The sequence below is a fragment of the Lagenorhynchus albirostris genome, chromosome 11 (assembly GCF_949774975.1).
Source record: "Lagenorhynchus albirostris chromosome 11, mLagAlb1.1, whole genome shotgun sequence".
NCBI classification, from domain to species: Eukaryota; Metazoa; Chordata; class Mammalia; order Artiodactyla; family Delphinidae; genus Lagenorhynchus; species Lagenorhynchus albirostris.
The window spans coordinates 94,167,412-94,191,546 of record NC_083105.1 but is presented as its reverse complement, the minus strand read 5'-3'; the positions used below and the strand labels follow the sequence as shown (position 1 = coordinate 94,191,546).

The 24,135-nt window shown below is 46.9% G+C and overlaps 1 protein-coding gene across 2 annotated transcripts; it reads left to right on the top strand.

Moving 5' to 3' along the window:
* The first annotated feature begins 355 nt into the window (after nt 1-355).
* Nucleotides 356-20,518, top strand: EMP1 (epithelial membrane protein 1). 2 transcript variants are annotated; one of them, XM_060166843.1, is made up of 6 exons: nt 371-500; nt 6,745-6,828; nt 15,154-15,266; nt 17,220-17,319; nt 17,434-17,574; nt 18,260-20,518. In XM_060166843.1, the coding sequence occupies exons 3-6, from the start codon at nt 15,189-15,191 to the stop codon at nt 18,424-18,426; spliced, it is 486 nt and encodes a 161-aa protein (XP_060022826.1). In that variant the 5' UTR covers nt 371-500; nt 6,745-6,828; nt 15,154-15,188; the 3' UTR covers nt 18,427-20,518. The 2 variants fall into 2 exon arrangements, with proteins under 2 accessions (XP_060022825.1, XP_060022826.1); XM_060166842.1 differs by lacking the exon at nt 6,745-6,828 and having other exon boundaries at nt 356-500.
* The last annotated feature ends 3,617 nt before the right edge of the window (nt 20,519-24,135 follow it).

Below are 24,135 nucleotides of genomic sequence, written 5' to 3'. Positions count from 1 at the left end.
ACTGTCCCCCTCCCTGCCCCCCCCCCATGAAAGTGTGGGCAGATAACCTGTGTTTTGCTTGTATCCATGGTAACCAAGTCTCCTTTTTGAAGAGGAGGAATGGGCTTCGGTAAACAGATCTATTTGTGTGACTCCTGTTACTCATTTGAAGCAATGTCACTCCTTTTTCCACTGTGGTCTGTGTGTCTGAGTCACAGGGAGCCTAAACTGGCTCCTCTGAATTGACGGCTCCCTCCCAGCCTCTCTTGACGGACTGCCAGCTTAGCAGGGCGTAGCTTACCAACACATTTTTTTTTTTTTTTAAGCCAGACTGATTCATAGAAACTCCTTTAAAGCACAGTAAAAAGAAACCGCCCATCACACACCCCAGCACACCAGCGCAGGCAACTTATAACCTCGGGAGGCCAGCCCTCCCCTCACTGTGGTCACAAACCTCGAGAAGAGCGGACGCCTGCCACCAGCTCCTGTCACTCTGGGCACCTCGGTCGCTGGACCCTCAGGTAGGACAGCTCCCGACACTGTGGGGAAGCCCTGCGAACTTTCCTTCCTTCCCATTGCTCTCCTCCTTCTGACCTCACCGGAGCTCTGCTTTTTCTTTTTTCCTTTGCTATTTTTCCATGACCCTTTGAAATGAACCCTACGAATTTTTGGCTAAAAGTGGGCCACCGAGACAACTTTTTCCTTAAGGTTCAGTAAAATCTAGTTTGACGGGGGCTCCGGGGGGTCGGGGCCATCGGTGGGGGGTGCTGGGCTGTAATTAGGTCTTGCAGGAACTGGGTTCTTGTTCTGAAAGCGTGATGGGAGCAGGGACTTTGGAACAGGGTATTCCAAAGATTGGTAGTAGCTTCCTAGGATACCACTAGCGTATCCTTTATGGGTTTTCTTTATGGAGGAACCACGACGTACCTTTGAAATGACAGAGTGTGCTTGCCCTACGTTGTCAATTCCTGTTTTGATGCGAAGCGCTTCAGGACTTGAACTGTTTCTCTGTGTGCCGGTCTTTTGAGGTGATGGTGGATAGAGATCTGCATTTCAGTTTATTTTTGTGGCTACTTTTCCTGCTGTCCTTCGGTATGTTCATTCACTTTTATTTAAGTGTAAATATTTTTTCTTTCCATGGGATAGGAGGAGGGGGTTGGTTTGTTTAAAGAAAACCGTTAGAGGGAGAGAGAGCGAGAGAGAGGAAACGCTTTCTTTCAAGTGGAGTTTGAAATACAACGCAGGACGGGTGCCTTTGGTGAAGTTGGGAGTCTAATGTGGATTCCAGAGCTCTCTCTCTGGCCAGACATGGAGGATGGGGAGAAGCAGGAGGGAAACTGGGTTTGGAGGGGAGGGGAGGGCAGGGCAGGGGAACTTCATCTGTCCCTGTAAAAAAATCGCTTTGTGCTTTCACTTCAGAAACCACCAAATTTTCGTGCTGAGTTGAAAATATGGCATATCAGAAATGTTAAAATCATTTTTTATTTTAGGTGGATGTGGGATTTTTTTTCTGCGGGGAAAGCACTGATTGTTTTGGAACATTTATCTTCTCACTCTTTCCAAAACACGGCTGTACAAATGCAAACACTCGTGCTAATCATGAAAGGGATCTGGAAAAGGAAGACGAGTGATTTCTATTTGCTTTTTTTTTTTTTTTTTTAAGGTTAGCATTTTGGTGGAGGTGTGGCCCATTTCAATATAGATACTGGTGTATTTTTTCCCCCAGGTAAACAAGGTGAGGAGAATGACAGGATTCAGCTTGTCTGAGGAAATTAGGCTTTTTCTTTGGAAATGTAGTTCATACGAAGAGAAGATTCAAAAGTAATCAGCCTATGTACCTGGTACAGGCAAGGCGCTTGGTAAGATTGCCCTCAAGGGGATGATTAAGTTAGTGCAAGGGCAACTTTTCAAGATGCAGGGAACTCCTGCCTTTGCTTGAAATGTTGATTATTTCCCAGTTTATATGGACGTGGCTTAGGGAAGCCATTATTAAGTTGACGGTAGTGGTATCCTAGGAAGCTAGTTCAAATCTTTTAGTCTGTGCAGGTTAAAACTAATAAGCTAGATTTAACTGGTCAGCAAATAGACAACACTGACAATTCTGGGGGCGTAAACCGTCATCGTGAAATTCATTATTTGTGCGGCATCTCACTTTACGCTGGAGTTTTATAAATGAGCAAGTGCGCTGCGCGTTATTGCCTGGGGTTTGACGTCAATTTAAAGAATGCGGTTCCGATTCCCACCTTCCCCTCTTCCTCCAAGAAGTAGCGAGAGAGTTCCGTGGTTGAGGGAATTTTTGTGGAGTTCAGCTGTAAATCTTTGACAAGACTGAACGGGGAGGGTTGTTTTTCCTCCTGCCCTCAGAGGTGGATCAAATTCCACCCCAGACTCTGAGGACTGGGGCGGGCGTGGAGCGCTGTCTGGAGGGCCGCAAGATGTCCGGTCTGGCGTCCTGGTCCAAGGACCCTCTGGAGTTTACATTGTTTGAGGGTAGGACACTGTCCTGGGAGTTGGCAGAAGGCCATCGAGGACCAACCCAGGGCAGATCACATCCCAGACCAGATGCTGGCCCCCTCCCAGGAGTACAGGACAGCCTCTAGGAGAGGAAAGACGTCCCCTCCACAGACCGCAGAAAAGACTGTGGCCTTCTCTACTCTTCCTGCTTCTCTCCTCGGCCAGACTTGGCCCATCCAGTTCCCAGGGACATCCAGACTCTGGGGGACCTAGAGAAGGAGCTCCACAGAGGCCACCTGGGGCATGCAGACCCTTTTGGCTTGGACTCGGTGGCTCTGGGGGTTTCAGCTGGTACCAGACCCCCTGGGACCAGCGGAGAGAAAGCAGTCAGAGACCTAGAAGGCTTAGAGGTGAAGCAAAATGGCTTTTCTGTAGACTTCTCAGAGCCTGACAGGGAATAGACCCGAAAAATGGCCTCAGAAAAGGTCACAAGGCAAATATAGTTACATTTCATCCTTGATTTTGTGCCCTGAGTTTGGAAGGGATCTTGGAGGTCAACCCATTCATTCTCTACCATATGCAGAAATCTTATTTTCACACCACCTTGGATGGATGGGAATCTTACATTTCCCTAAAATTGCCAGAGAAGAGGCTTGGTAGCTCAGAAGGTACTGCCGTGCTCTCCCACCTTTGCTGGAGAGCTCTAATTACTAGAGTTTCTTAGATCCAGCAAAACTGGCTTCTCTATAACTCCTATACTTTGTTCCTAGCTCTCCGGTGCTGAAAATACCCATTCTATTTTCATTGTTGTTGATCCATCCAGTGCTCCTTATCCTCTAAACACTTGACCCTTATTCAATATTTAATGGATAAAACCTGATGCATCTGTATTATTATTATTACGACCTAAGATTCAGAAAGAGCAGGGAGCATTTTCGAAGCTTTGAAACCGTGAGCGTAGTCATCCATGCGCAAGTGATGTGATTCTGAGGTCCTTTATTTTCTAAACACATGTATACGGTTCCTTCTTGAATCGACCACATGTATACACACAGCTGCCTAGCACAAAAGCTCAGAGCCATTTGGGACTCTCAGATATACATACTCAGAGGGACACACCCAGTTACTACCACCAGGTCATGGTTAAATCAATCCAGTGCCAGAAACACAGGCTTCTGACTTGGCCTTCTGGGGCTGGTCCCTTAACTTGGTCCATAGTTCACGCAGCCCACGCCTTTCCACTGTGAACCTCCTGTCCTAGTAAGCACAGGAGCAGGCTGCCAATCAACATCACCTCGATCTAATTGCTGGTGGGCAGTCTGGACGTCAGTCCCTTGAAAAGAGCTCCTAATCCTTAACTAACGTAGAACTGGAGTTGTCTGACCGTAAATGTCCCTTTTCCAATACTTTTTCCAGTTCTGCCCAGATGACCCTGGATTTCTATTCAGTAATCAAGGGAGCCCAAATACGCTTCCCGTTAGGAGTTTGCTTGAATTCCCAAAACCCCACTCCCCAACCATGCATGTCTCCAGACCACTGTTTGTAACACTTCAGTTACAAGTCATTTCTCTCAATTTAATTGGGATCCGCTGATACTGAAGCACAAGGATAAAAGTAGAAGCCCTTGGGACTGCTGTGTCTCTCTCCCTTTTTAACAAAACATTTGGGTCAACCTTTCCTTCCCTGCTGTGGAAATGGCATTTCTCCGGAGCTAAAATGGACTCCTCTATTCTCGGGGCCGTTGGCCTTACGCAGATCTGGCAGCTTTCACATTTCCCGAGCCTGGTTCATGAATTCTCTTTTCCAGTGGGGTAATTAAAAGTGAGAACCCGCTGGGCTTGGGTTGAAATCGGTGGCATGAATCCTGAGGTAGGTGCAGGATGGCTGAATAGGAGGTCCGAGGGGCCGTCGTCTTGTCCCGACTCTGCTGTGTGACGTGGGCAGGACACTTGTCTTCTCGATGGAGGGAACTGAGCTTGGTGGTCTCCACGGCCCCTTGTGGCTCTGAGACCCTGTTGTTCTAAGATCCTACCATTCTTGTCGTGAGGAGTCCCTCGGCTCACGCTAACAGCAAGCTTAATCCGTAAACACTGGTAGGAAAGTGAAATGAAGCCACGTGTTGCATGGGAACAGGCATCTCACGGAGGACGGAGGACCCAGGCGGTCTCCCTCGCTTCATACGCTCAGAGATCCCTTAGGGACCGGGTCCGCGGGCTTCACCGTCGGGTAGCAGTGAGCATTCAGCCGGGTCTGGGAAGAAAGGTAAGAGGTTTGATTTGTGAAACCCGAGGAGCACCCGCTCAGATAAGCAGGGCCAGGCTAGCCAAGCCTTGTGGGGATATTGACAACAGCAAGGGATCTGCCAGGAGCCAGACCAGGCTCGGGGAAATGTGACGAGCTGGTCTTGTTGGGAAAGGAGCCCCACCTTCTTGTCAGGGAGGGTGCGGCCGCAAAGGTGTGCATGAGAGCTGATGGAGAGCGGACGTTGACGAGGAAAGGGGCGGTGCCAGGAGGAAGGGGGCGGGGAGCAAGGGGACCGCGTGGGTTTCCTTAGGCCTGTGTGTCGGGGGAGGGGGGGGCAGATGGAAAGGCCTAGAAGAGGGAGAAAGTGGAAAGAGGAAGCCAGGGAGAAGGAACAAGGCAGAAGTGTGAAGATGCTGCACTCTTGACTCCCTCCCTCAATGCCTCGAGACAGTCCTTAGGGCCAAGTATTCCTTCTTTGTCTCCCCCGCCGTGAATAATCTTCTGTTGCTCATGGACGCAACATTTGAGTTTCCATCGAATATCTGTGCCAACAGGGCGGGGATCTTCCCCGGGGACGTTTCTTCCCTTTTCAGAAGGGTCATATCAGGGCTGACAGCAGATCGAAGTCCTGGGTACTTTGATGTCTTCTTTGAAATAATCAAAGACTCTGCCTAGGAGGCTAGGTGCGGGGAGCTGGGGAGAGGTTTCCACTCCTGAAACCAGGGGTCGGACCAGCCAGGTGGGTCCACACTTGTTTCAGAGAAAGGGTTGTGAAGCGGAGACCTCGTGCTGCTTCCCTTTGCCTGCCATGCTTCGCTGGGGAGGGGGGCTTGTGCTGTAGGTGGGAGCCAGGATGGAAGGTTTGAAGCTCGTCTGAGGTAAGGCAGTGGCAGAGGGGCAAGGAGGGGCGGAGTCGGGTTTGGCCGGGGCAGGCTCAGCTGGTGGCCCCTCTCAGCAACCTAATGGGAAGAAGCAGCGTCCTTCCAAAGGCCCTTCGTTTCTTCCAATGGCGCTCTTTCGAGGGGCTTTGCTGACCCTCTGATTAACTAGGAGGCGGTGGGAGGAACAGAGGGAAGGGGAGATCCGGTAGAAGTTCTAGAACTTCTGCCCCGACGTAGGAGAGAAAAGCTCGTGCTGCGGTGGAGAAGGCTGACCTGGAAGATGCCAGGGTGTGGGCTTCATCCTGACGCTGCCTTCACTCTGGAGACCAGCTTTTCCTCGTATGTCGAGGAACTGGACTGAATAACCTCAGCCCTGCTAAGCCACTAAACAGCCAGTTGCCCTTAGAAAGAGCAACAAAGCCCGCAGCCCACCCCAGGCACTGCGGCGGCCCTGCTGCACCTGCATCCGCCTGGCCCTGCCACCTCCCAGGCTGTGGCCCTGCTGGTGCAAGCCTGTTACTGCCACCTACTGTCGGACCGCCCCTCTGCCAAGGGCCCCCGGGGCCGGGCCACACCCTGATTTTCTTCCCAAACCCTAGTTATTATCTTGGCAACCTCTCCCTCGGAGACATTCTGGCCACCAGAACACTCCTCTTTTGTTAGGAGCAGAAGACAACGAAGCTTCCTTCCTCGCCCAGGGGACGTTGCCCAATGGCCTGACCAGCTTCGGGCCGGGGCCGGGGACACGGGCTGGGCCCGGCCTCGCTGCCCAGGTCTGGCCTGAGCCTTGGCAGATGTCCCCCAGATCTAGCCACTCCCCGACACAAAAGAGGACCAGAGGAAACCAGAGAGAGAGGTTATTCTCTTTGGGGACGTTTGGAAAGACAAGCTTCATGTTGCTTGTTTGCTTCTAGCAGAGTCGCTGGCCCTCAATTTCTGCCCGAGAAGCTTCAAGCCCATTTCGCTGGGCCGAGCTTCTCATTTTCCATAAAGGAACACAAAGAATAACCAACAACTGTACAGCCTTTGCTCTGTGTCAGGCAGGAGCCCTTCAGTCCTCACACTAAGGCTACGAGGTCTGCAGATCACAGTTAAAACGGGCTGGAGTTTCAACGTGCTTGAAATAGCTTCCAATTTTATATGTCAACTATACCTCATTAACACTGAATTTTTTTTTTTTTTAAAGTGGTGCATCAGGAGTTGAACCTGGAATCTGTGCTCTTTTTGCTGCGCAATACTGTGTCTCTCTAGGAGCTACTGTCCAGAGAGGGTATGTTATTTTCCCGAAGTTAGCAGTTAGTCAGAGGCAGAATTTTTATGAGAATCTGGTTTTCAAATAGGTGCTCTTTTTTCTTTCTTTCTTTTTTGGTTCCCCTTCAATAGCATCCTCCTACCCCCACCCCCACCCCCAGTTCCTCATCCCTAACTACGGGAGAATCACGCTAGTCGACAGCAGCGCCGGAAAAACATCACCTTTTCTATAATAACCCCCGTCGTGAGAGCCCACATTTGGGAGGTGCAGTCCCCTTACCCCCAGGACCATGAAAAAATAGTTGTTTTCTTTGGCGCACGTAGATTCCTGCTACTTGATCGCTCATGCTTCTCCTGGTCATAAAAACTGCCCCGTGTACTTGAAAACATCAGACCCTGGAATGGTGTGTATATAGAGAGGTACAGCTTGAAATTCTTTCCTTCCACACCAAACATCAGACATGCAGAAGCAGGAGGAAATAGCCCTTCAGGATTCTTCTTCTCCACATGTTTCCCACGGAGAAATGAATGCCTCCCTCTCCCACCCCTACATAAAAACAATATTTAGAATGGAAAAGTACACTTGACATAAAACAACAAGAACAATGGTCAGAAAAGCTCATCCAAGGTCTCATCCACTCAGCCCTGCCTTTAATCCCAGCCTTTTCCTCCTCCGGATACATCCTCTATGGCTGCTCCCCAAAGAGAGTATTTCCTTTTCTGCTGGACATTCATTTTGCCAACCCAAATGATCCTCAGTGGGAAAGAAACATATCAAAATAAACCGACAAAAGCAAAATGATCCTGATGTGTAGAGGACAGAAAGGCATTCGTGCTACCGCCCTGTACAGTGTCCCCAGGAGAAGCACAGCCAGTTTGGGGTATGCCACGAAGGAAGATGGGCAGATGTGGGCTGACTCATGGAGATCGTACGACCAGGAGTGGCTTTGCCTTTCATCTGGAGAAAGCACTGTGTCTTGGTCTGAGAAAGCGTTCTTCAAAGTCTGCAGGTACCCAGAAAGAGATGGGGATTTCACTGACGGCATCAATCAATGAAAAGACGGAGTGTGTCCAGCAGTTGGGTCATCTCAGGACAGTGTTACGACTTAGTGACATTTGGGGATTTCAGGTGACGTCCTCTGGCTAATTCTCTGATAACCTGGTAGTTCTGCTGGAAAAGTGACCACTTTAGAAAAATGCTAACAAGGAAGCCTTAGACAAAGGGCAGAAGTAAGATCAAGGTAGTCATTGTCAAGAGCAGCCTCTGATGTGTTGTCAGGACCTTTCTAATGGAAGGGGGTCTTGGTAAGTAGTGAGCTCCCCGTGACTGGAGGAGTTTAAGCATGATTTAGGTAGTTCCTTGGTGTAGATTTATAGATGAGTTTCATGCATTGGGGAGGAATTTTAAAGCCTCCTTTCAGTCAGAGATTCTGTAATTTAAAGAGGTAGATAAGGAAGTTAAATACACAAAATAGTATTTAGAAGTTTAAGATATTTTCTTTGCATTTACTTGTTTCTTCTTGAATAAAAGGGAACAAACACACATATAACCTTGAATATTCAAATGTCAAAGCTACTCGGAGGACTTCCCTGGGGGCGCAGTGGTTAATAATCCACCTGCCAATGCAGGGGACACAGGTTTGAGCCCTGGTCCGGGAAGATCCCACATGCCGTGGAGCAACTAAAGCCGTGTGCCACAACTACTGAGCCTGCGCTCTAGAGCCCGCGAGCTACAACTACTGAGTCCGCATGCCACAACTACTGAAGCCCGAGCGCCTAGAGCCTGTGCTCCGCAACAAGAGAAGCCACTGCAATGAGAAGCCCGCGCACCACAACGAAGAGTAGCCCCTGCTCGCCACAACTAGAGAAAGCCTGCACACAGCAACAAAGACCCAATGCAGCCAAAAAATAAATAAGAATTAAAAAAAAAATACTCAGGAAATATTCACAGAGTTTGCCTGTAGTGAGATGTTCAATACATAGTTACAGTAATATATAAATAATTTCTAAAACTAATACAGGACTAAAGTTCACCTATATAAAAAAGGGGGAAACATTTTCTCTGGAGAATTCTGTTGTTTTTTTATGAAGACTTCAGTTACTTTGACATTTATTTTTTTTCCACAGAAAAGAAAATATTGCCTTCCTTGATTCATTTATTTTCTCGCTGAACAGATACTTTGTACCTGTCATAGACAAGCTTCTCCTTTCAGGAACTTAGAATCTTAGGGGTGGGGGAGGGAAACATTTCCACAAATAATTCTGTTACTAGGCGGGTTGCCACCAGTGATTTTAATAACAGGAGGAAAATGACTACTTCTGTTTGGGTTTAAAATTCCTCGGGTTCCCAGGGCCAGCGTGAGGTGTTTGGATCCTCTTTCCTGATTGGTGGTGGGGTGGTGGTGTGTTTGGAAGATTTGAGAAGATGAGTGACTTGGTCGGATAACCCAGTGACACAGAGCATATACTTAAGAGGGAGGAGTTCAGAGAGAGGATCGTGGGAGAGGCTGATGGTCCTGAGCTAGACAATGACAGTGGGAGTGGAAAGTACGGATGCACGGGAGATAAATACTGGAGGAAAAATGCATGACCTGACTCTGTTATTTTCAGCAATGAAACTGGGATGATGAGGACACGGGAGGGGAAGGGGAAGCTGGGACAAAGTGAGAGAGTGGCATGGACATGTATACAGTACCAAATGTAAAATAGAGAGCTAGTGGGAAGCAGCCGCATAGCACAGGGAGACCAGCTCGGTGCTTTGTGACCACCTAGAGGGGTGGGATAGGGAGGGTGGGAGGGAGACGCAAGAGGGAGGAGATACAGGGATATATGTATATGTATAACTGATTCATTTTGTTATAAAGCAGAAACTAACACACCATTGTAAGGCAATTATACTCCAATAAAGATGTTAAAAAACAAACAAACTGGGATGAGAGGAAGGAGTGATGGGGAGGGACTTTGGCATCTGGTCATTATTGCTCCTGTCTCCCCGGAAAAGCCTGGGCTGTCTTCAGCTGCCAGGGAAATGACTAAACTGTCTTTGGCTGGTCAGCCCGATCCACAGGCTTCTCAGAAAGCTGTCCTGTGCCATCTGGGAGAGGATGCCTCCACTTGGCCTTTGTCTGTGAGACTCTCACACACTCCAAGTGAATCACAGACATTTGAGCTCTGTGGGACCCCCCCCCCATTGCTCACACAACCCCCAGATCCCTGTTTCTGATTATGTGACACCTCCAGTCTCTGGCGAGTTCTTCAGTGACTCAAGCCGAGGATTTCCATCACTTCCTTTGCTGGAGAAGTGGGTTTGGGGGGCTCTATTCTGTTGTATTGATCCCAATTATTGTTCCTTAGACCACCCTCAAGCGTTGCTTCCCCTAGACTCTGGTCGCTGCTCAATAAACTCACAGACTCCGGGGCAGAAAGAAAGTGATCTGCCCCCTAGCTTAGCAATCACGGGGCCAAATTACTAACATCTCAATTGTCTGTTTAGAAGTCAATGATTCTCAAAGTCTCTACAGTATGAGTTACCCATCAGAAAAGGAAAGGTGTCCACAGAGGCCTGATTCATTTCTCCTGGTCAGAACGCCCTAAAAGTGTCAGGCTACCTGAAAAAGACAAAGAGAAAGGCAGTCTCAGGGATATGTTCCTTTGATTCTTTCTTTTTTTGGGGGGGGGGTTGGGTATGAGAGGGAGGCAAGACACCAATAAAGATTTAAGTGGACGGAGCCAACTAGAGAGGGCGGTTATCTTTCTCCCTAATGTGAGTTAGTGGTTTACAGCTCCAATCACCAGCAACCGTAATCTTCAGGCTTATTTTCACTAACTGTAATAAATGTCCTATTAGCAAAGAACTTCATCCAGATCTAGAATGGTCAGTGGTTGTGAGGCTTCTATCGGGGACAGGAGTGTAAAGAGACCACCGCCCTAGTGTGGTCTGGGCGATGCGGGGAGAACAGGGGAAGCATGGTCAGAAACAAAGATGGCGGTGGTGGAAAAGGAACCGGCGGGCCTGTCCGTTAGGGCAGAAAGAACAGGAAAGGAATAAAGAGAGCCTGTGTGTGGCTCTAAGTCACTAACCTCCATTTCTCTTAATGATCACTTCTCTCTAGAGTCAGCATTCATGCCTCCCCTACTTTTCTCAGTTTCCCACCCAGCCCCACGGAGCCCTGACCACCCCCGTCCCCAAGCTTGATGGGTAAATGAGGGTAAAGGGGGCGATCCTACTCTGCTTCCAGTGGTGGGAAGAGAAATGTGTTCCTGGCACCCCACATAGAACAGTCAGTGGACATCCTATCCCTTGAGAATGCAGTGGCTTCACTAGCTCTGGTGGCCTGGGTCCAACTCCAAGAACCACAGATCACGTTGTTAGGGAAGTCCCAGCCACCACGGGACAAACTTTGGGCCGTTCCCGAGCACCGATGCTCCGTTGGGAGGAAGGTGTGGCGCCCAGCTCTTTAGAACCGCCATGCCGTTATCCTCTACTGCCTGGTTTGGGCTGCCCGGCTATGACTAGGGGTCTGCTTTCCGTTGGTGCGTGCTATCCGTAGCATTATGGAGAGGTGGGAGAGAGAGCTCAGTTATTGTTTTAGTGAAACATACTGCCACAGAAGAAAGTTGTAGCAGCCAATACTTCCAAAGATATAAATGCTCAGAAATGGTCTCTTTTCAGCGCTTTTATCTGAAGCAAGATATACACGAGGCCAGGGAATGAGGCTCTCAGAAATCTTCCCTGCCTGTGAAGGGTGGGTGGACCCCGTGGGAGCATGGGGTCTTCTTTGGTTTCTACCCAAACTGCTCTACTACTTGATAGGTTCCCACTCATCTGCTGGGGGGCCTCTAGTATAGGGACTGAGTACCTAGGGATGACGCAGGCCAGGCATTTAAGAAGACAGTTCATTCTGTTTCCAAATGTGTTGGGGAGAGCCATTGAAATTAAAGGAAGCCCCTCTAAGCTGACAATGGATGATACTAATAAAAACCTGACAAATTTGGGGCAATGAAAAACGGAGAGGTTACCATATGTGTTATGCAGCAGCTCCTACTTCCGGCTGGACACAGCAGCCAACAGTGGAGAGAATTGTGTGTTCCGCGCACTACAAACACTTGCTAATCCAAGACACTTTGCTCCTTTCTTTGGTGAAAAGATGTGGCATGATTACAGAAATCTAAATACCCTGAAAGAGAGTCGCTTCCTTGCTCGATTCCGCCACTCACTCCTGCCTGCACCCTGCAGGGGAATAATGGTCAGGGGGGACTGTGGGTTAGATCAGAAGTGAGAGCCATTGGCCAGGAACTCGCGTGCCCAGGGGGTGCAGTGGACCAGCCACGGTGAAGGTGCAGGGTAATTGGAAGGCAATTATGTTCAAGTCATTAAAATGGACAGTGTGAGCCGGGGAGAAAGGAATCAGACTCAACTTTGGAGGGTTACAGACCAATCCAAGGAGACGGAAAACACTGCTGGATCCCCAACAGCATGTAAGGGAGGACACTCAGAACATTTTCCTCGACCTCATTTAAGAGGCATCACCTGGTGTGTTATATTCTGTCTTTGGTCCCTCAACCCCTATTAGGAGGAGGGTGTTTGTAAATTAGAAGCAAAGGAATAAAAAAGTCATTTGTAGAGCCCAAGGAGGATTAAACATGACTTGTTATATAATATTTTTTTAAATAAATTTATTTATTTTAATTTTTGGCTGCATTGGGTCTTCGTTGCTGCGCGCGGGCTTCCTCTAGTTGCGGCGAGCTGGGGCTACTCTTCGTTGCGGTGTGTGGGCTTCTCATTGAGGTGGCTTCTCTTGTTGCGGAGCATGGGCTCTGGGTGCATGGGCTTCAGTATTTGTGGCACAAGGGCTCAGTAGTTGTGGCTCACGGACTCAGTAGTTGTGGCCCACGGCCTCTAGAGCGCAGGCTCGGTGGTTGTGGCGCACGGGCTTAGTTGCTCCGCGGCGTGTGGGATCTTCCCGGACCAGGGATCGAACATGCACCCCCTGCACTGGCGGGTGGATTCTTAACCACTGCGCCACCAGGGAAGCCCACGTTATATAATATTTTAATTCCCTGCATTCAGAGAATTAATTCATGCCTGTTCCTTTCTCCATGAGGGGTGAGCTCAGGATCTAGTGATGGTGTGAATCTTGGGGGTGCCGGGAGGATGGGTAGCACAGGGCGGAGAAGAGTGAGGATTCTCCTCCTCATCTCTAAGGGGGTGTTCCTAGTGGTCCTCCCACGCAAGGGGCGAGGATTAGGCATAAGGACAATTTCTAAGAGGACCTAAATGATTTTATACACACTGCCTTGTGAACTGGAGAGCAGATATCCTATTACTGGCACTTAACATGGGGCAGCCTGGTGACGGATGGACTGGGCTGGTTTGGTGTCAGCTACTCAGTTTCATATAATAATAATAATAGTAATACTAATAATCACAACGAAAGCGACCCCATTAGTATCTGCCACGTGCCAGGTGCTGTGCTGGAAGTTCTCCATATATGATCCAATGTACCCCTCACATTTCCCTGTATGAGTAGCATTGCAACCCTCACTTTACATAGGAGGAAACTGAGACTGGAAGGTCAAACAACTTTATACGATTCTAACTCAACTTCGGTCTAATTCAAAAACCTCTTTTCACTGTGCATTAAAGTCAAGCAGAGAGTTGAGGAAGTGTGCAAGGACCTGAGAAAAGCAAAAATGCATTTGAACGTGTGGGGAGGTTATTAATAGCAGGCACGAAAGCTCCAAGCTCTCCCCTGAAGCCGCAGGAGAAACGTCATCATTTTGGTCGTTCACAGTTCCACTGGACACGTTTCTACAAAAAGAATCTAGGTGGCAGGAGGTGCTCGGATGGGGAAGGAGGGCGCGGGGTGGGGGTTGGAATGGGTCGGGTGGGCAGTGGGGGCCAGTGTCTGCCTCTCATTCCTAGCCTGTCAAGAGCAAGGCCCCCGGGGTTCCGTAGGTCATTCTAGACTTTGAGTGCCTGACGAGGAAAGGGAGAGGAGATCAAAAACATCAGAAGTGTTGGAATGATTGTATCCGTGCTTTCCAGTAAATACCCGGTCCGATGTGAAAGGGGCTCAAGCACACTCAAAGCTTCAATTAAATGAGGTGGAGGGAGAGAGCGAGAAGCGGGGCACAGTTACTGGATGTGCACCGCCAGCTCCTCCCTGAGGGGGGACAGCCACACATCCACCCCGCCTAGGGTGTGAATAACCCGAGCCCTTTCCTTCTGAAGTTCCCGAGCCGAGCGGCGCCGCCTCTGAACTGTCTCGGGCGTGAGTGACAAAGCACTCCTGTAGCTGACATTAATCAGAACAGCTGCCCTCTCAGGCATCCTTCACACTTCCTTTATTTTCTAGGTTTGATGACCCATGGGCTCCTGTCTTCTATTCTGCTGAGATTATGGCTGAACGCTTTTGTTTACCCATGCACTTTCTTAATCTCTATGAGTTCCCCATGCCCCCACCCACCGTGTGACGGATGCCTTTGCCCATCTGCTCTACTGAGTCCTGAAGGATTGGCATGTGGGTAAATGTCAAGCACAAGTCAAAGGCACATTTGGTCTCTCAAGCTGCATCCAGCCCCCAGAACCGTCATATTGAATCATAGGAAATAGAACCCTATGCCCCCAGGTCAATAACAGAGTCCCTACCATGACACAGCCCAAACGCCCCGGTGCAGTAATACCAGTCTAAAATGTTCCATTGGTAGATGATCAGACCATTAAACTGCAATTAGGTAGTTGTAATTATTGAATATTGAACAACATTATTATAATAGAAGATGTGGCTCTCACGTTTTATATCTCATCTGGGATCAAGTTAGTAGCCCATTCAGTCTCTGGGCATTGAGTAATAGCTGCTGGTCTGAGGAAAATTCGATTAAAATTGCTGGGTGAGCAGTTTGATAGAAGCGTGGACACTTCCCTAGTGGAAAATAGAAATTTATATGACATTGTTGCACAGAGACCTGGAAATTACAGCTGTGAAAACCCTTTTAAAAACCAAAGTCCTACTTTTGGCCTCTAAAACACAAACAAAATAAAATGATAACAGTTACCATAAAATTTTCTTGTTTTGAAACAGGCTGTATCAGAAGGATGAGTATATAAATACCTGAGAGGCAGAATTCTGTTTCTGTTTAGGTCTATTTAAATAGACGAATAGGTACTTGTGGGAACTGGGCTAACTAGTTGTTTGCAGGAATTTATGATGAAATCTTGACGGTTTTTACTGCAGCTCTTCCTGATTTTAGCAGCTAGCCCACCCAGGTGGGAAAGCTGAATTACTGTGTTGAATCTGACAGTAACCTGCCCTTTCCCTTTCTTGTTCTCCTTTCTTTTCAGAACTCTCTTCACTCCCAAGCCATCAAAAAGCCAAGATGTTGGTGTTACTGGCCAGTATCTTTGTGGTCCACATCGCCACCGTCATCATGTTATTTGTTTCCACCATTGCCAATGTGAGTTGTGTTCTTCTGTTCATTCATTCATTTGGAAGTTATTTGCATATTTACATAAAGTGCTACAAAGGACGTTTAAGCCATAATTCCTGCCCTTTGTGAATTTACAGTTTAGTCATGGAAAAAAATAAACACATACTTGCACTTCAGACAGCTAAGTAACAAGTGTCTACATGAGTGATCCCGCCAGTCTGGAGAACACAGCGAGGCTTCTCAGTGCAGGTGGAGCTTGGAGGACGGGTAAATGGATGGGGTTTCTCTCTGCTAAAGATGCAGAGAGAAAGGAGCATGGGACGCCTTCTAGGTGTGCGGGTCAAGGAGCCCAGCAGGGAGGGACAGGCTTTGTTCAGGGCATAATGAGGACACCTGCGTGGCAGGGCAGAACTTCCCTTCCTTCTGGGGACCTTGATTAGAAGGGAGTGAGATCATAAGACACTTCGGTGGCCCGACCGCCAGATTCAAGATCTGGGCAGAGAGTAGCATGTGAGAGTGGAATTTTGCAAGATTAACCCGATTCCCCTGAACTAACTCAAACAAAACAACCTAAAAATATGGAGGTAGCAACAGGCTCTTCTCTCTGAACCTTGGGCTACTCTGACCTCTAGTGGTAGTTTGCAGGGTCCATTGTGCTTTTCTCAGAAAAAAACAAGACAGCTCCTCGGACCCCAAAACCAAGGCCATCCATCACTAGACAGACAAAAAGGGTTCCAGAACCTGTTCAGGTCCCTGCTACAGCTGAAGGATAAATGGGTTTTCAAGTTCAGAGTTTTGCCAACATCGGTGGGTATAATTAGAGGCAAGGCTAATTGAAGCACCACTGTGATAAGCTAGAACGCTCACCCACGTGGCCTCCCCCAGACTCTAATTTAGCCGTTCTGTATGCTGCCCTTCAAGTCTCTCAGGATAACAGGTCCGATAAACAACTTCAAACTGTATTAGTGGATGCTGAGTGCTGAATATCTGAATTATCAGCTTCTGATACGGGGCTGGACACAGAGTTGTTTATTAAATCAAGAGCAGGCAGGCGATTTGGCATCCTGGCCCTGCTTTTCCAATAACTCTCATTTTAACAGGCGCTCTGTGTAGACAGGGCTGGGTGTTTGTTTTCCATCCCAGAAGGATAAGTGTTTTGCTGGCAACGTGGTGAGCCTCGGGGAACACATTTTGGTCATTCTTCTACTTTCAGCTGCCGCCACAGGAAGGCTGTGGCTAGACTATGTTATTATGGAATTACTTTGCATGTTGTGACGATCAAGGTTTATCTTTCTGTTTAGATGAACGTGGCTTATTGATCACTCAGCTATTTTCTCCGTTGCCCTTTATGTTTCTTACTTTTTTCCAGTTGAACATTTTTCCTGAACTTTTTTTCCCCTCTAGCCAGGCCCTTCCATGAAACGATCTTGGTGTATGAAGTGTGCCTCCTTAAAACCAATTTCCTCACACAGGGTTTCCATTTCTTAGAGCCTTAGAATTTTAAATCGCGATGGTTGAATTACTTCTTTTCTTTTCTTTTTTTAAGTGATGAGGGATGTGAGGCCCAGAGAATGAGGTGACTTTTCCTTGGTCACACGTTCTTCTCTCTCTTTTTTCTTGGGACCTTTGTGACTTCAGTTTTAGTGAGACCTTATTGCCACCAAGAGATGGAAATAAACCATGTTTTTGGCTAAATATGGAGTCTTGGTTAAGATTTGGTCCTGACACAAGGTGATCTGTTGTTTCCTTTTCTTTCAAAGCAGGGGGTTAGTTTTTAAACAACTTTTTATTTCTTTTTAAAATTTATTTCAAAAAAATTTTACTGGAGTATAGTTGATTTACAATGTTGTGTTAGTTTCAGGTGTACAGCAAAGTGAATCAGTTATACATATACACATATCCACTCTTTTTTAGATTCCTTTTCCGTATAGGTCATTACAGAGTACTGAGGAGAGTTCCTTTATTTCTTTTTGATTTCAGGCCTGGATGGTTTCAGATGTTGGAAAAATATCAGTAGGTCTTTGGAAAAACTGTACTTCCGCTAATGACTGCAGCCGCAACCTGTTATACGGCAGTGAAGGTGCGTACAAAGATATTGTACTCAGTGCTGACAGTTGGTGCGCTCAGGGAAATGGCCAGTCCCTCGGGGACTGGGTAGCCTAACACCCTCACTCCCCCCACCCTGTGTCCACAGATGCCCTCAAGGCAGTGCAGGCCTTCATGATTCTGTCCATCATCTTCTCCGTCATCTCCCTCGTGGTCTTCGTGTTCCAGCTGTTCACCATGGAGAAAGGCAACCGCTTCTTCCTCTCAGGGGCCACCATGCTGGTGTGCTGTGAGTATCAGCTTACCCAGAAAAAGCTTTTCCCGTAGATCTTACCATGGGTGCTCCCGGCAGCTTGAACAGCTGAGTACGTGGGGCAGTGAAACCGCCTTGTACGATTTGTGCTTTCTGGGAGAACCCCTGATAGCTGCTTGGAATAAGAACCCTCGTAGGCTTCACTGTTTAAACCTGGGCTCCCGGGCAGCTACTAAGTGGCTGGAGTCCGTCCATCAGTAGCACTTGTATACAGGACCCTTGAAGGGGGCAGGGACGTGGGATTCCTTAGAGAGATGGAGCCGCTGCCAGAATGCCTGCAATGATCGTCATTCCCACTCTCCTGTCGTTCTTCCCCCACACACGCAGTTTGGTGGAAGGCGTGTTCTTCTGCATGCCTCAGGCAGCCTGCCCTTGTGTGCTGGGGTCCAGATGGGAAGGCTGAGGGGTGGACCCGAGATGCTGTGTTTCATCCACACAAACCAGTGCGGATGTGAGAACTTGAGCACATCTGATTTGCCAACACAGCCATCAAGCTTGGTTTGGGGCAAATTGACAGAACTACCGTTGGGGGTCCAATTTCAGATTTCATTTTCCTATCGCCCATGAGGGAAATAGGCTCTTCCTAAAATTATAAAATCTTTTTCTTGGTTTTCATGTTAAGAAATCAAACCAACAGCTAATCGTTGTTTTTTGCCTGCAGGGCTGTGCATCTTGGTGGGGGCCTCCACCTACACGCATCACTATGCCAATAACTCGAAAGACTGGTACCCGGAGAGTCACCACGGCTACTCCTTCATCCTGACCTGGATCTGCTTCTGCTTCAGCTTCATCATCGGTATTCTCTATCTGGTCCTGAGAAAGAAATAAGGCTGAACACGTTATTGGGGATCTGGGGGGTGGGGGTGGGGAGGAGGGAGTCCTTGAATCTGGGAGAGGAGTGGACGTTGCTAAGCAGGAAAAACCAAGAGAGGGAATTGGGGGGAGGGGAAGGCGGGGGGGAGGGGCTGAAACCCAAACATGACTGAGAGGGTCCCGTACTGTCCAGCCCCTGCCCTGGGAGAAAGCCGTGGGCTGGGATGCATGCTCCCTGGATGAAGGCCAGAGGGCCTCCCTCCAGCCTCCAGCTGTTATCAGTTACATACACTGCCTGGGGCCCCAGCAACTGCCACATTGCTGACTCTACTTCCGAGGGTGAACTCAGTCTTCAGACCTACTGCACCTAGTTAATATAGCGGTACAAGTTCCGGCAAGGGCAGATACTGTTCTTGTGCGGAATACGCCAGGCTTGGAAGCCATCCTGCCCTTCTGACCCAAAGCAAAAGAGTACCATCTGAAGGGCCCTGAGGGAGGACTTTGGCCAGTGAGCCATTATCCCTCGTTGGAACAGAGATTTAGCTCTGTGGTATTTGTGACAAAATGGGAGGAAGAGAGATAGTGATTAAGGCTAAGTTGGTGTGTTAGCTAAACTGAGAAAGAGAACTTTTCACAATGGAAGGCCTGGGGCGTGGTCAGAACCCAGACTAGACCTCACACAGCTTTCCCTCGAGGAGACCTCTTGCTACAGACTTTGCTTGGCCTCTCCTTTAAAGCCAAGGCAGCTCTCTGGAGTTTCTGCAAAGCCACTAACGACCAATTCAGTGGTGGAAGCACCACACAAATTAGGGGAAAAAGGGACAATCTTATAGCAGGGTTATGTTAGAGTTATGTTATTAGGAACCTCTCTCCATGCAATCAATGTCTGTTTTAAGTACGTAACGTGAGAGAGAAGGACAAAGACCCGTGCAACACAATCTGTTACTCTCCCTCTAAATTATACACTTTTGAGGAAGTTTTATCTAATTAGCCACATTGGGGATCAGGGCTCCTAGGCTCAGAGACAGCTCTAGCTTTGACATGAGCTGGTGGGGTTGCCTTTCAGAGGTCCTGCCTATCCCACAACACAGGTGAGGCAAGGCAATTCTGGAAGCTTCTTAAAATACACACAAACCAAAACCAAACAACAAATCCTTGGATGAAAGGTGCTATATTATTGTCAAGTATTAAGCATACTAGATTTCAGTCACAATAAGAACAGAGTGTCTGTGCTTCCAGGAAAATAAGAAAATTTCCGTGAGAGAAATAAAAATATAGGTGATGGGCAGATATTTTCTTTAAGGAAAAAAAAACCCTAAAAACTCTTGTGGTACCCAGTCCGGTGGTAATTGAGCTTGTCTGCTGCCACAAGAGTGTTTCTATATAGGACTTAGAAGTATGGTATTAGTGTGGTGTTCCTGGTTAAGCAGGCATCGCTCTGGCCTGGCGCAGCTATTTTAAGCCATCTCAGATTCTGGCTAAAGGGTATTTTTTTGGTGGAAGACATTTCCTTTACCAATCTGAGAATATCTACCCTAGGGAGAATCTGAGACATCTTGCCTACTTTTCATCTTCTAGCTCCCTCTTCATCCAGTTTCTTATATGCGTTTCCTTTTGGGGAGCTATTATGCCACAGTTGCTGGTATTTATGTAAAAGGACTATTACTAAGCATATTTCTCTGTGTTCATTCTGGTTAGGGGAATGTTGAGAGCTGGCCACCAAATTATCTGGTCTGTTGGGTAAATTGGTTGGCAAGCAAAAACTGTGGGATAGTGAACTTTTAAATTATGATATAATGATCACATGATTTTAGAAGGCTGTCTTGAGTGCAGAAGCAGATTTACATATCAGATACAGCCAAAAGAGATACTAGCATTGTGTTAAAAAGTCAAACTGTGACTGGAGTGAACCATGTATTCCCTTGTCTTTTACTTTGTTTCTGTGCCATTTATGTCTCATGTAATTTGCATTACGTTGGTGGGTTGTTCTAGTACTGTATTTGGCTTCTTCTTTAATAGATTGGTATTTCATATACTATAATTGTAAATATTTTGATACAAATGTTTATAACTCTAGGCATATAAAAACAGATTCTGATTCCCTTTACCGTGTGAATGTTTTCTTTCAAAAAATGTAGGAAAAATATGGATGATAATGACATTTATTCCTAATTAAGTTGTCAATCAGTTTGATTTGGACAAGTTGGCAGTTATCAGAGACGTTAAGCTACTTTCAGGAACTGAAAGTATAGTTTTATCTTGCTTTAATTAAACCTCTTAAGCAAAAAATGGAAACTTATAAGCTAATACATTAGAGAGAGGTTATTATCTTGAATCAGAATGGGTTATGACATTCACAAATGAGATGCTTGTAGATTTTCTTTGAAGTAGCGAACTCCTGTAACGTGTCTTCAACATATAAAGCAATTCACAACGTTATGCGTCACCTACATTTGCAGGAACCCATGCATTGCATTACCTGGGGCGTAATCTGTACGGACTCTATGAGAGAAGGAAAGATTTGCGCCTTTCTGGGTGCAGTAAGGACCAGAATGAAGCGTGGAAAGTAGGGTTGGTGCTGTGGACCCCAGCATCATGTCAACGCCAATACGATAAGAGTGGTTTTAATGTGGAGTAGGCCATCTTTCACTCCCCTGTGGTCTTGGATGAAATAACTGCACACAGAGTAATGTACAAAAAAAAGACACAATGGAACCCGAAAATAAGACTTCAACATATTTTAAATTAAATTAATCTCAAATGGCATCGGTTATTGATAGCCTCTTAGAGACCTATATGAGTCACTTCCAAAAGTTATCTTCTTAAGCTGATTGTTTGGGACTCAGAGCATATTTTCCATAGAGACAATTTACAACGATCTTACTGATCATATGGGCTAAAAAGACTTTTGTAAGTCTAGCCTGGAAAAGAAGTTTCATAATGATTTGATTATTGTTGTTGTTTTCAATGGGAAATGAGTTAGTTAAATTCTGGAGCCTGGAGCCCTCTGTTGCCCCTCCAGACCCTTCATGGTAAGAGGAGTATATCTGATGCAGGGGGAGATGGACATATGGCTGCCTGGGAATCACTCTTCCCCGGTCATGTCAGAGTTTGCCATTGAATATAGGAGAACATGGCCTTTAGCATGACTCTGGCTATAAATATACATATATAATTTTGTAAACTGGGTGTTCTTAAGCTAGGACTGCTTGTTCCATTCTCTGATCTCATGGTTTAGAATCAATCTTAATTTTCCCACTTTTATTAGCATATCAATAGCTTAAACCCAGTTTACCTAGGAACTTTAGAATGATTCTAACTCCTTAGTATAATAATTGACAAGCTTTTGAAAATGATGAAACCTTACTATTTTGGTTTGATTTCACAACTTTTCCTCCCTCTTGTAAAATAATGACAAAGGGCGCATATATCTATAATTTTTAAGGTGAATCAAGTGGTCGACAGGGGTGGGGCTGGGGGCTGGGAGAAATGAGTGAACTCTTTGGGTTTTTTTCTTTAGCTTAAATAAATTGCATTTTTAAAAAATGGTATTAAAAAGGTATACTTTTCAATTGGTGATTCTGATGCCTGACATGATACAAGTTGATTGAAATAGAAAAAAAAAGTAAAGCTGTTTTGAGTATTTGGGTACAATTTTGCCATAGCTCTTGAGGTAACTAGGCATTGCAGAATCAGGTTTTGAGCATTATAGTACTGGATTTATGAGTGACATAGATTACACTCATGAATCTGACACTTGGTCACCTTATTTTAAAGACGTTAAAATCATCCTGGCCGTAATATTTAAACCCAGATTTGTTTCCATAAACCAAGTTACCACACTCACTTCAACATGGCATAATTGAACTGACTCTACTAATTTCTTGCTCCAGAGTAATTCAAATTCTTTACCTCTCATTGTGTTTAATGCTTGTCAGAGCTCCTGGAAGGACAGGTAGAAGATCGATGCAGACAACTCTTAATTGTTCAGTTTAACTTCATTTCAGCCACTCATTCCCATGGCCTTTCCTTGGACGTTCCCATTCCCACCCACATTTTTTGAATTCCATGCTGTTAGTTCCTTAAGGATACTTTTTGGTACACCCCTTTTCCCTGTATCTCCAACCTCTCTCTCCCTCTACCGGAAGTGTTCTCTTGTGGGTAACTTATGTTTAAGTTTATCCCGTCTTAAGCAAAACAAAACAAAACACTCCCTTCTACCCTAATACTTTACCTCTTGCTGTCTCTTCACTCTCATGTTTATTGAAGGTGTGTCTTGTTATCTATGTCTCCACCAGGCCTCACCTTGACACCTGTGGGCCCCAAGTAAGAGCACAAATGGAGGTCTGCACACTGCGTCTGAATATTTAAAACTTACATATCAAGTTAATGAGCTGCTAAATAAAGTGTGTTCTACTGTTCTACCTTGATAAATAGACCTAGAAGGCCAGGATCAAATTTAGAATTCTCAGAGTCCTTGGGGTTCTGGGGTAGAACATGGTTTTGCAGGGGAGGGTTGGTACCAGGTTTCTGGCTCACAGCCTGCTTCCCTCACCCTTCACTCCAGGCTCCATCCTCAGGGACCTTGAGTGCACGACTGTGGAGATCCCAGCCCCACACATGCAAAACCAATCCTCACCCCTTCCGCATCCTGCAAATGGCCACCCCTCAGCCATTTCTTGGTCCAAGAGTGTGCACACCTATGACATGGTCTGACCTCTGTATGGACTAGACTTGAGAGAAAGCCCAGGGGAAGGAGGCCTAGAAAGGAGCTTGGGGGTGTTTGGGCAGGGAATTTGGGGTCCTGGATAATCAGAATATAATCTGGAAGGAGCATGTGGGCTCCAGTGGGTATGCTCCTTTGGCTCCAAGCCCAAGGACTTCTTGTCCGTGTAGGGGTGTGGCTGGAGGACAAACAGAGCAGAGCCATAAAGCGCAGGCCTGGGAAAGGCCCTCTCACCTGGTCTTAGGGCAATTTTTCTTTTTTTGCGGTACGCGGGCCTCTCACTGCTGTGGCCTCTCCCGTTGCAGAGCACGGGCTCTGGACGTGCAGGCTCAGCGGCCATGGCTCACGGGCCCAGCTGCTCTGTGGCCTGTGGGATCTTCCCGGACCGGGGCACGAACCCGTGTCCCCTGCCTCGGCAGGCAGACTCTCAACCACTGCACCACCAGGGAAGCCCAGGGCACGGTTTTACAGCCTGACTCCTTACTGGTTTTCTCAAGCAGATTTGCTTCTGCCCTCACCATTCCAAAACGATCGCTTTCCTAAGGGTCAACGGTCACTTCAGATTCCCTAGTCCAGTGAATATTCTTTTTTGTTTGTTTGTTTGTTTGGTTGGTTGGTTGGTTTTCCTTGACCCCTCTGTTCATTTTATCTCTGTATTCTGCCTGAGAGACTTCATTAAAATTCATACAATTAATCACCACCGATCTTATAATGATTCCAAAATCTGCATCTTGGCTCAGACCAATTTTCTGGATCCAGTCTCATAAGAACCACAAATTCCACAGAACCCAGTACTTTCCTCCCCCTTTTGTATCCCTGGTCTCAGGAAATAACCACCCATCACTTAGATGCAGTTAGACGCTAGAAACCCAAGTGTCATTCACAATTCCACCTTCTCCTTAATTCTTTATATCTAATTAGTAACTGTATCTTCTTGATTTTAAATCCTAAATATTTCTAGACCCTTTCCCTTTCTTTCTAACTCCTTTGCTATGATA

What these genes read in the sequence shown, in the direction of transcription:
- EMP1 (XM_060166842.1), top strand. Translation starts at nt 15,189, where the DNA reads ATGTTGGTGTTACTGGCCAGTATCTTTGTGGTCCACATCGCCACCGTC. An exon ending in CCTGTTATACGGCAGTGAAG is followed by an intron (nt 17,320 to 17,433) that starts GTGCGTACAAAG and finishes CTGTGTCCACAG; the next exon opens with ATGCCCTCAAGGCAGTGCAG. An exon ending in GGCCACCATGCTGGTGTGCT is followed by an intron (nt 17,575 to 18,259) that starts GTGAGTATCAGC and finishes TTTTGCCTGCAG; the next exon opens with GGCTGTGCATCTTGGTGGGG.